At 33.5% G+C, this 12931-nt stretch overlaps 1 protein-coding gene across 1 annotated transcript; it reads right to left on the bottom strand.

Annotated features, from left to right (window-relative positions):
* Positions 1-354: 354 nt before the first annotated feature.
* LOC21400148 (E3 ubiquitin-protein ligase PUB24) lies at positions 355-1735 on the bottom strand. Its single transcript, XM_010092204.2, has one exon. It carries the CDS (start codon positions 1630-1632, stop codon positions 355-357), a length of 1278 nt encoding a protein of 425 aa, XP_010090506.1. The 5' UTR covers positions 1633-1735.
* Between the last annotated feature and the right edge of the window lie 11196 nt (positions 1736-12931).

Below are 12931 nucleotides of genomic sequence, written 5' to 3' on the forward strand. Positions count from 1 at the left end.
ATCTACATATAAAACTAATTATTCGAGCTAAAAATAGAACTCCAAGCACATAGAAAAGGAACATGTAATATTAATAACATTTGACCTTATATCATATAATAAGCTATAAAAATTTACCTTATATAAAGATCTTTTTTTATAAGAAAAAATACATTGATGAAATAATCAATTACAAAATTTACCTTACATATCGATCATTGTGAATGTAATTATTAATCCCCAAATTTTATTACAGATTCACTTTAATTAGAAGCATCATATTTTTACATTTTTATGAATCTGATATATAGATTCTGGCGAATGAAAGTTTATGTTCCTTAGTCGTAAAACAAAAGTACATGATCATTGTAAAGGTTACCGAAGCTGTCTGGATAGCAAATACACAGCAATACAAGGGGAATTATTCCATACTTTAGAGTGCAGCCTAAGTATCTCTTTAGCCTTGTCCTTCAAAAACATTGCGCAGTCTGCTTGCATTACCATGCAAAGCTTCGTGACTGCTCCCAATTTCAGCATCTCCACAAGAACTTCGCTTTTCGCGGAGAATTTCGCGATCAGAGACAGCACGTGGATCGCCCTGTCGTCGGTCGCGACGGAAACCCTAAGAATCCTCTTCGACACCATGGCTATGCCGCCGGCGTGTTGGAGGAACTGGGCCCTCCCGTCGGCACACGTACATAGATGAGCCAAAAGGGTGAAGATCATCTCGGTGGTGTGCCTATCGGGTTTCGATGTCAGCTCGAGCTCGATGAGATCGAAAACCGCCCCTGATTCGATGATCTTTATTCGGTTTCTTCCCCAAGGGCAGGCTTCGATTAGAATCTGCAGAGCGGATTTAATGGCTTGTTGTGAAAGTGATGAACTCTCTCTTAAAATTTTCGTTATGTTCATGAATAGTTCGAGCCTTAACCGTTCCAACCGACTCGAATTCGACGCTTCAATCACGAGTTTTAGTACTTTCATCGCTTCCGATTTCAGATCAACATCATTGTCCATCCTCGGAAACCCTAAAATGCACGCCAAGGATTCGAAAAATTCATTGTTTTCGCTTACAAGAGTCTTAACTTCTTCATTATTAGTACTAGGGTCAACCCAAACAAGATGAAGAATTCTCAGAGCTTCTTCAGCGCCAACTATCTTTCCTTCCTTGAAACATCGTACGACGAAACAAATCATGGCTTGCATGACTCCTCCTTCGGCCATGCACCTTCTGTTCCTCTCGCTCTCCGCCGCGAGCCCTTCAATTTTCTTCAACGTCGTGATCTGCTGCAAACCACCATCAATATTACGGCAGTTATCGGAAACCCTAAGGTCCCTCAAGAGCTTGAGAACGTGTCTCTTGTCGAGAGGCGGCTTCGGGGTCGGAATTCGGTCGATTCCTTTGGCGATGCACCACGCTTGGATTAGCCGCCGGAGGGTGTGGTTCGGCGTCAAGTCGGAGTCTCTCGGCAAAGGCTGCATCGTCACCGGACAAGTGATCGTCGTTGCGTCGCCCGCCGCCGCCGTCGAAAGCCACTTCTCTATGCTTTCCCTGTCGTAGGTAATGCCGGTCACGGCGGTGACCGGATCGTTCATGATCTGAAGGGATATAGGACACAGGAAGTACTTACGCACTTCATCAATTTCACTCATTTTACAAGACTAAAAAGAAAAGTTTATTGTTTATGGGGTTATAATTAGTACAGACAAAATGTTCTGAAAGATGAAAGAAAACTGGAAGAAGACATATATTGATCAAGTGATTAAGGAGAGATTCTTGTTATTGCTTTTTTTGGTAAGAGAAACTGGGTTATAAGTATTAAATGGACAAAGGTGAAAGAAAGAAGGGAAGAAAATTTCTAGATGAACGAATTATTCATACAAAAAATAATATAATAATATTGTTCAAACGGCGGTTTTACTTTTTTTGTTTTTATTATACCAGTCCAAGTTTTAATCTGCTGCTTGAAGTTTGATTCGGTGGTCATTTCAAATTAGGTCTAGTTTTTTTTCATAAATTTAAATTTTTAATTTAAGTTAAAATGTGATATTTTTTAAAAAAATTTAATTGTAACAGAAAAAATTAAATGTGATATTTTTTAAAAAAAAATTAAATTGTATAAATATAAAATTAAAAATTTAAATCGGTAAAATGAACGGAGATATTAATTTATAAAAATCGGATGGTTTGAATTTGCCTTTTGATTGTCAACGATGCCACGTGGCTCACATTCCTTGTCCATAAAGTGGCGGCCTTAAACAGCTAAAGAGGAAGATCAACAGTGAAGTGAGAATGGGACCCAATATATATTATTTTGTGATTTGGAATGCGTCAGAATTTCGAAAGGGAAAAATATGACTTGTTCTGGAAAATTTGTGAGGGCAGGACTTTTCTGTGTTTGTATGCAGAGAAAGTAACTCAAAACATTTATTTGTAGAATCTTTCTTCATTTGATCTTATTAACCATAAGTATCGTTAGATCTAATTAAAATCACATTAAATTAAAAAATTTACAGAATAAATAATTTTTTATACAAAATTAACGGTTAAAAACATAGTCATTTTAAAAGTTTAATTTTTAAGTGCCTAGTAGAAAAATCTCTTTATTTATGCAAAGCTTACATTATTTGAACACTTTTTTTTTCTAATTACTGATATTTATAAAATAAAAAAAATAAACATAGTTGAAAAACAGTAATGCTTACCGATGATAATAAAAAAAAGACAGGTCATACCGTAAAAATTTTCTTATTTAAAATGAAAAAATAAAAGGAAAGAAAAACCAAATGGAGAGTCCATCTCTTGGACCTGTATATTTAATTTTTGTGTAATTTTTAATGTAATAATGTTCCAACTTGTTTGTGCATATGAATTGACCAAATAATGTATGGGAAAGTACTCGAACCTCTAATTAATGGCCGACTTGATTTCATTTAATAACTAGTTCACCAGATGAATTTCAGTCAAACATTCAAACTTTATAACCAGAAAAATAAAAGGCGCTCAGATGTGGCTGTGATGACATATAATATAGTGTTTGCCTACCAAGCTGTATATATCTCGCGATCGTTTTCCAAGTGAAGATAAGAATCGTTCAAAGATATACTCAATCAAACAAGAAGTTCAAAAGTCAATTTGATAACTTATCCATAACATGTAATTAATCATTAGGCATCTAGTTAATTGCAGTAGTTCGTCTAAAAATTGGTTGTTCAGAAATGTGTACGTATAAACGTACACGTATTATATACATACACACACATCTATAAATATATATATATATATCGATTTATGTTCCAAAAAAAAATTATGCCCGTTCATGCATCTGAAAACCTAACAGATGGGAAGAGGAAAGTCTGGCTTGAGTATTTATATTATCAAAACTAGCGTTATATCGCTATAAACGACGACAAATGTCATTGTTAAAAATTAAAAAAAAAATTTGTCACTACAAATATTTTAAATTACTAGGTCATACTAATTAAGCATGGTTGCTATACTAATCATTTTATATTTTTAACTAAAATAACTAATCATTTAGCTGTTTTTTTTTTTAGCTTTTCTCCACTCCAATCATTAATTAAATGGTTAGCTATTCTGAAAATTTTATTTTACACTAACTAAATATAACTAGTAATAAGAGAGGGCAAGCCATTTGATTTTTTGTATCATTTTATTCTTTCAAACCATAATAAATGTAAATGTTCTTTTTTAAATTCAATAAAGTTATTTATGATTTGAATGAATACTCATAAGTTGCTAGCGAAAATAACTTTCTAATTATTTTAGTTAAAATTTAACTAAAATCTAGAGAGTTTTCATAAAGTACTCTAAAAGGATTTTGGGATAAAATTTCCTCACCACTTAAAGTTAAGCTTTTTGGCAATGCTAAAAGCCTATGCTAAAAAGTAATATCATACATTATAAGGATTTAAATTGTGTGTTTTTTATTAATTAAAAACTTAATTAATTTGCAACCATCCAACATAACCACATCATCATCAATATTTTAAAATAAAAAATAAATTAACAGAATATATATCATCATCATCTCCATCATATAACCATCAATACCACATATTCATTATCGTCATAGTTACTATCATATAACTGAAATATATTAAATTATTTTAAGCTAACGTATGAACAAACTTTATTAAATTAATAAATAAATAAATTTAGATAGCAAACAAATTTCTACACCGAGCATTATCATATGCACAGTCACCATCATATAATTAACATCATTACATAATCAAAATACACTAAATTAATTCAAACTATTACGTAAAATAAAACTAAATATCAATAAAATACTAAACAAAAAACCTTTAAAAATATTAGTGGATTGCGTCTTTTTTTCTTGCAATGAACAACCTTTCAATAATGACAAATCATTGCTAATTCGTGACTTTCATCAAAATGTTTCTGTTGAAAGCGTCTTTTTTTGTACCTTAAAAATATTTATTAATTAATTTTAAAAAATTAACGCATTAAAGTACATATTTATAATATATATCTAGAGAGAAACGTCAAGTACACAAGTATTATAAATAATAAAAGAGAAGAAAAAAACCGTTGGATAAAAAATATTGCTATGCAGTTTCGGGGAGTTCATGGCTGGCATGATGGCATCTAATACGTGTGGGCCATTCTTATATTACTTGAGCCTCCGTTCATTTCGCCGATTCGAGTTTTGTTACAGTAAAAAGCTCTCAGAAATAGTCACATCTAACTTTTTTGCTACAGTAAAAAGCTCACACACAAAATCACATCTCAACTCGAATTATAAACTCGAATCAGTGAAGTGAATGGGCCCGTTTTAAGAGTTGTTTGAAAAATATACTTAAATTATGATTTTTTATTTTGATATTTGAAATTTAAATTTTTTATAAGAAAAAAATACTGTAAAAAAATTAATAATTTCAGTTTGAGTACATGACATTTGAAATTTAAATTTTTTTCTCTGCAAAGTCGCAAAACTCTAGTATTAGTGATCAAGTCGTGAATGGGTGTGTAAATACATGTTTCATGATAAATTGTTCAAGAAACGTTGTACTAGTTAATATATGAACAAGGAATAACACCAACAATTAAAGTTTTTTTCTAAGATAAAATTGTTGAATCTCTGCTGTTTGTAATTTTCATTTAGTCAGACAACAATTATATGAAATGTGAATATTTCCTCTCACTTAAATGATTGATAATTGAATCACGTGTATTTTGAAATTAATAACTCAGCAGCCAGAAATTAAGTCGGAGATTGGCAATAGTAGTAACACAATTCAAACATTTCCTGGTTTTTTTTTCAATGTTTGTGGTTATACGAAATAACCACAAACATTAAAAAAACTGAATTTAGTTTTTAATGTTTTTGTAATGTTGCAAACTAAATTACAATCACAATCTAGTGGTAAACGTACTGATGTAATTACACAAATTTGCACACTGTACACCAAGCAATAGCTAATTATTGTCTCCGAGACTAGCACAATTTGAAGTACTAAAACTAAATTCAGAGCAAACATTAATACCACGTAATTTTATGAATTTTGCTATATGTATATACACACAAGATACATATATATAATACTTGTTCACACATATATTGAAGTGTAAGAGACCTTGGAGACAGCTAAAGCTGCTTTAGGGGCCACACTCTCCTGCCAAATGTGTGAAAGAGAAGAAAGTGACCATGTCATTAAATTGTCCAACCATGGAGGAAAATGGAGAGTTCACAACTGTAGCCAGCTCCAAGTTACACATGAGTAAATAATTCAAACAAAAAAAAAAGGATTTTTTTTTTTTAAGAATACTAATATTAGCGTTGTCCAACATTACAACTAACAAAAAATAGATCTCATATGTACAATATCTGTTAAGCTCATATTGTGCGATCTATCTTAAACATCATTGATATCCATAAGTATGTACAATATCTGTTAAATTGACGTAAAGTATGTCTAATATTTTATCCTTTGTGGTTCTTGATGCGTAAAATTAATTTTGTATAATAAATTTCCGCAAGCGTACGGTGTCAAGTTTTGAGTATAAGGTGAGTGAATATCGTCTCCACAAGGATTAGGTTTAGAATTGCCGTTAAATACTACGATTATTATAACTTAATTTTATCTAGGCAACCTAATAAAATGACAATTAAGAAAATAAAACAAAATAAATATGAAAATAAGAAAATAAAGTATCTATACACAAATGGTCTAGGGACTTGATTTTGCTTTATTATTCCTATGTTCATTCTATTATGTAATCGCTAATCAATTCCATTCAATTCATTAATCAATGCTCTAATGTCATCTCGCAACCTCTCCCGAGTGCCTCACAAGAAATTGTATTTAAATACCCAAAACAATATCCCTATTCGAAATGAACATTTAAACACAAATTAAGCTTCGCCTTTAGAATTAGAAAATAGGAATATTGATCGCCTCCCAGCCTCACAACGACCTAAATCCTAATTTGATTATCTAAGCGTTGATCTCCTCCCGGTCTCACAACAACTTAGACTATGCTTCTCAAATCTAGATAAAGAATTCAATCTCTCCCGAGCATCAAATTCGCAATCTAAAAATCATCTAACTCATTGGCCAAATAAATTAAAAGCATTAAGCATAGAGAAACATAAATGAATTGAAAATTAAATTAAATTAACAATCAACAAAATATTCAAAATATAGTTCAAATAAAACTACATCAAGTCCTAGATTTAATGTCTAGCTCAACATGAAAAAATAGATGAAAGAAAATAAAACCCAATATCCATTGAAGAGCTTCCAAGGACCTCCAAGATGAAGGATTTCGGCCTCCTTTTGATGTTTTCTTCACTTTTCCGGGCTCTGGTTCCAAATGGCATCTCTTTCCTTTGATACTACAACATTTCGGAGCTAGGGATTTAGTCGCGCGCTGCAGCCCGCGTGAAAACGCGCTGCGGCGTGCATTTTTAGAAGAGGGATTTCACTCGCAGGGGGCTAAGATGTGCTGCAGCGCCTTTGGGTGCGCTACAGCGCGTAGGACACATTCCTGGGCCCTTTTGGCGCGCTGCAGCGCGTGTCCAGCCTCTGGGCACGTTTTGGATGCGCTGCAGCGCACATTTTTGGAGCTGGGCATGTTTGGGTGCGCTGCAGCCTGCGCTTCCCTTGCTCTCTGGACTTCTTTGCATTCCTTTGCGCGCTGTAGCCCAAAAGGGTGCACTGCAGTCCGCTTTTTTGCTTTCCAAGCCTCCTCTTTTGTGCCTTAAAATCCTCTTTTGCCTCCTCTTGCCATTGATTCACAAGTTGGGCAAATATTCTTCTTTGCTTCTTGCAAAATCATCTAAGTTCGCATTTATTTATAACTCCTATAAAAAACACACAAAAGACATTAAACTAACAAAAATGCTTGAAAACTTACAAATATTCAAGCTTAAAAGTATTTAATTTGTTGGTAGAAATACCCGTCATCAAATACCCCCAAACTCAAACATTTGCTTGTCCTCAAGCAAAAGAAAAGAAAGGAAAAGAAAGAAAAAGAAAACACAAATCAAGTACTAAGACACAAACGAAAAAGTGTAAGTTTTGTATTGAGTCAACAACTATGCATGTGTCTCCAAAGTCACATAATGCTCTAAGCTCAAAGGAAATGCAAACACTGAGATTATCTAGAATTTCAACATCAAGCATCAATTTCACTCCACTCAAGACTCTCAAAGTGTAAGTGTGTGCACAATCAATCTCAATCAACCAAATAAAATCCGGATAGACCTATGAGCCAAGGAGAATATGAGTGATATCTTAATAAGAACTACCAAAGGCCTATTTTTCGTGTCACTCTCCACTAAAAAAAGGTTCACTTGTCATTGAAGATCAAAAGGACTTTTGAGGGTTGTAATGTATGGCTGGGGTAAAAGGTGGATGAGATTAGAATTTTTAGGCTCAAATCACCCTAGGCATGTATCACAACTCATGGATCTCACATGATTCCCAAGAAAGAAAAAAAATATATTTTACCAACTCCTCATTTCATCATACATTCACTTTCAATTGAACCCAAAAAGAAATAAAAATCACAAAAATTTGAGAAATAAAGACCACAACTTACAAATATTCAAGCTTAAAAGTACTTGATTTGTTGGTAGAAATACCCGTCATCAGTTATACATTTTCCTTTTTTGAAAACTTTTACCCTTTATTTCTTTCCATATTAAGAAAGTAATTACAATCACAATCAGATGTAATTGTGATAGTCTCCCGGTACACGTGGAATTAATATTTGCTCTGAATTTAATTTTAATACATTAAAAAGTCGTATTATAACCAGAAACGGAAGGATTTCTTTTTTCTTTTTTTGACGACGAAAACACGAGAGGTATAATTGTTGGAAATTAGTCCAATACCGACTTCGATCTTAAGAATCAAAGCAGAGAAAGAAAACTGTAAGAATACAACAATTTGATTTCAGAGTTCGGTAAAATCACACCTACGTCTCCGCGAACTCCCCAAAGGAAATTCGATATACATTATCTGAACAAAGCTATTTACAAGAGAGTTACAAACTTCAATCAACTCATAGCCTTAACACTTTCTCGAAAAACTGAACAAGAAAAAATACCCAAGAAATTCACCTTTTCTCTCACCCTTCTCACTCTATAATGTCTCTCTCTCTAGGCTTTTCCTGTACAAGTTGATCTCTCTCTCTCTCCAGAATATTGGCGTAGAACAAGAAGAAGCAGAAAAGATTACAACAATAAAACTAAATTTCATTTCTTAATGTGGAGACCACGAAAGTCGGTCCAACCATATACTCCCACTTGTGCTGCATTAGTCCACGTTAGCTTCAAAACATCTCTTCTAATAAAACGTTGTTGTTCAGCTTAACCGACATTCTTCTTCCATGCTGATGAAGCCAAATGACTTGTCGTTTCAGGCTTCTTCAAATTTCAGCTTTGTTAAACTTTGAAATACTGAGTCATATTAGAATTGATTCAACAATCTCTACCTCAATTCTATATATATGACCAAGTAGTGCCATTTTTTATTATTATTCCTCGAGATCCTAACTCGATTAGCTCTTTAATCACCCATTATTCATACCAAGCAATTTAAGACAATGCTTAGACTTGCTTAGTGAAATAACCTTTGTTCCTATGTCTGCAGGATTCTCCTTTGTAGGAACCTTTTCAACATTTATCACTCCCTGAGAAACCTTTTCCTTAATAAAATGATACTTCACTTCAATATGTTTCGTTCTATCATGAAATATAGGATTCTTGCATAGATGAATTGCACTTTGACTGTCTGAGTAGATGACTGCATTTTCATCAGTCAATATGAGTTCTCTAAGCAGTCAGTGTAGCCATATTCCTTCTTTGATTGCCTCTGTAGCCGCCATATATTCAGCCTCAGTTGTAGAGAGTGCAATTGTTGGTCATAATTGTGTTTTCCAGCTGATACAATTTCCGCAAACCATAAAGAAATAAGAAGTAGTAGACCTCTTGGTGTCTTTATCCCCGGAATAATCTGAATCAATAAATCCTTCCACTGTCACCTTGCTACCATGCCTTCTGTAGTATAAACCATATCCAACAGTCCCACCAATGTACCTCAAAAGCCATTTCATGGCATTCCAATGCTCCTTCCCTAGATTAGACATGTACCTACTTAGTGTACTGATAGCAAATGCCGGATCAGGTCTAGTACATACCATAGCATACATGACTGATCCAATTGCATTCACATATGGTACTTTTTCCATGTAGGCCTTCTCTTCATCATCCTTAGGACTCTGAAGTGTAGACAACTGAAACTGACTAGTGAGAGGTTGTGATGTTGGTTTAGCGCCCTGCATTGCAAATTTATCCACCATTTTCTCCATGTAGTTCTTCTGACTGAGGAATACAATAGACTTCTTTCTATCTCTGTTGATATTCATTCCAAGAAGCTTTCTTGTTGGCCCCAAGTTTTTCATGTGAAATTCTAACTTGAGCATTTTCTTCATTTTCATTATCTTTTCCTTGTCTTTATTTATTAGTAACATATCATCTACATATAGCAGTAGATATTCTGCTTTAGAGATGTCTGACCCTCTGAAATATAGACAAGCATCATACCAACTCCTCTCAAAACCTTGCTTTGTCATGTAGGTATCAAATCTTTTATATCATTGTCTGGGTGACTGTTTAAGCCCATACAATGATTTCTTCAATAGGCAGACCATATCCTTGTTCCTTTGAACTTCAAACCCCTCTGGTTGTTCCATGAAGACCCTTTCCTCAAACTCTCCATGTAAGAATGTAGTTTTAATAGCCATTTGATGCAACTCTAGATCAAATTGAGCTACCAACGAGAGCATGATTCTAATGGTCTTGTATTGCTAATTCGAGACTTTCATCAAAATGTTTCTGTTGAAAGCATCTTTTTTTGTACCTTTAAAATATTTATTAATTAATTTTAAAAAATTAACGCATTAAAGTACATAGTTATAATATATATCTAGAGAGAAACGCTACGTACACAAGTATTATAAATAAGAAAAGAGAAGAAAAAAAAACCGTTGGATAAAAAATATTGCTATGCAGTTTCGGGGAGTTCATGGCTGGCATCTAAGACGTGTGGGGCCATTCTTATATTAGTTGAGAGTCTTAGGAGTTGTTTGAAAAATATACTCAAATTATAATTTTTTATTTTAATATTTAATTTTTAAATTTTTTATGAGAGAAAAATACTGTAGTAAAATCAATAATTTTAATTTGAGTACATGACATTTGAAATTCAAAGTCAGACAGCAATTAGATGAAATGTGAATATTTCCTCTCACTTAAATGATTGATAATTGAATCACGTGTATTTTGAGATTAATGACTCAGCAGCCAGAAATTAGGTCGGAGATTGGCAATAGTAGTAACACAATTCAAACATTTCCTGGTTTTTTTTAATGTTTGTGGTTATACGAAAAAACCACAAACATTAAAAAACTGAATTTAGTTTTTAATGTTTTTCTAATGTTGCAAACTAAATTACAATCACAATCTAGCGGTAAACGTACTAATGTAATTACACAAATTTGCACACTGTACACCAAGCAATAGCTAATTATTGTCTCCGAGACTAGCACAATTTGAAGTACTAAAACTAAATTCAGAGCAAACATTAAACCACGTTATTTTGTGAATTTTGCTATATGTATATACACACATGATACATATATATAATACTTGTTCACACATATATTGAAGTGTAAGAGACAATGGAGACAGCTAAAGCTGCTTTATGGGCCACACTCTCCGGCCAAATGTGTGAAAGAGAAGAAAGTGACCATGTCATTAAATTGTCCAACCATGGAGGAAAATGGAGAGTTCACAACTGCAGCCGGCTCCAAGTTACACATGAGTAAGGGTTCGTTGTTTTGGAATAAAACTTAAAAAAAGTTTAAATTTAAGTTATAACTTTATTTAAGTTCATGTTCGTTTGTAAAATTTAAGTTTGAATTTGAGTTTTAACTCGAGTTTGGGGCTAAAATCAGAGTTTAAATTTCCCCTTCAACTCAAATTATTAAACTCAAACTCAAGTTAATGAACAACGTTTTTTCTATTCTTAAAAATGTCATAATTTTTCATTTTAATTCCGATTGAGATGCTTTTTTTCTATGCGTTCACAACGAAGAAACGAATAAAACCCTACCCATATACCCTATTAAAATTTTTCATCGCCATTGAGTTTTTATTAAAATACTATTTAAATACAACTTCAAGTTTTGACTCACTCAAACACAAACTCAAATATATTCTCAATTCAAATCATAACTCAAATGTGCACATTCAAACACAAACTCAAGTTACAACTTCAACTTAAATTATAACTCAAATTCAACTAATATCTACACTCAATTTACTATAACTCAAAAATGCAACCGAACAAGTCCTAAATAATTCAAACAAAAAAAGGATTTTTTTTAAGAGTACTAATATTAGCGTTGTCTAACATTACAACTAATAAAAAATAGATCTCATATGTCAGGCTTATATTGTACAATATATGTTAAGCTCATATTGCGATTAATTTATTTTTTATTAATATGTAGTTGATTTCCTTAACACCGGTTGAATTGACGTAAAGTATGTCTAATACTTAATCCTTTGTGGTTCTACATTTTCCTTTTTTGAAAACTTTTACCCTTTATTTCTTTCCATATTAACAAAGTAATTACAATCACAATCAGATGCAGGTATCGTTCACTTCGCAGATTTGAGTTTTTCATTCGAGTTGAGGCGTGACATTTTCTGAGAGTTTTTCACTGTAGCAGAAAAAGTTAGATGTGACATTTTCTAAGAACTTTTTACTGTAGAAACTTAGAATTGAAAACTCGAATCGGTGAAATAAATGAAATTGTGCTAGTCTCCCGGTACACGTGGAATTAATGTTTGCTCTGAATTTAGTTTTAGTACATCAAAAGTCGTATTATAACTAGAAACGGAAGATTTTTTTTTCTTTTTTTGACGACGAAAACGCGAGAGGTCTAATAATGGAGAGCAATCCAATCGAGCACAGATTCTGGATTAAGGGTGTAAGTTCGGGAGGCAGGCATGTCCGGTGCCTGAAAACTTTCGGGCACGGCAGGCAGGTGCCATTCGCCACCCGTCCAAGTTATTTTGTCAGGCACGGGCTCGGGCAGCCCGAAAAAATTCATTCCCTAGCTGCCCGCAGCCGCGAGAAGTCGTCCCCCGCCGTCCGCCGGATTTTTTTTTGAATTTTCCAGCGTAACTCGAATTTGCCCGAATTTTTTTTACCGTTAGCCCGAATTTTGCCCGTTGCCCGAAAATGCCTAAATTTTTTTGACCGTTAGCCTGAAATCCGCCCGAATTTTGAACCCAATGGATATTTTTGCCCGAACCCGACCGCCGCCTGATTTTTGCCCAAAAATTCGAACCCCAACGGCTATATTTTTCACTGTTGCCCAACC

This window comes from Morus notabilis, unplaced genomic scaffold, assembly GCF_000414095.1.
Source record: "Morus notabilis unplaced genomic scaffold, ASM41409v2 Scaffold370, whole genome shotgun sequence".
Taxonomy (NCBI): Eukaryota; Viridiplantae; Streptophyta; class Magnoliopsida; order Rosales; family Moraceae; genus Morus; species Morus notabilis.

Coding starts and splice junctions, on each gene's coding strand:
- LOC21400148 (XM_010092204.2), bottom strand. CDS start 1,632: ATGAGTGAAATTGATGAAGTGCGTAAGTACTTCCTGTGTCCTATATCC.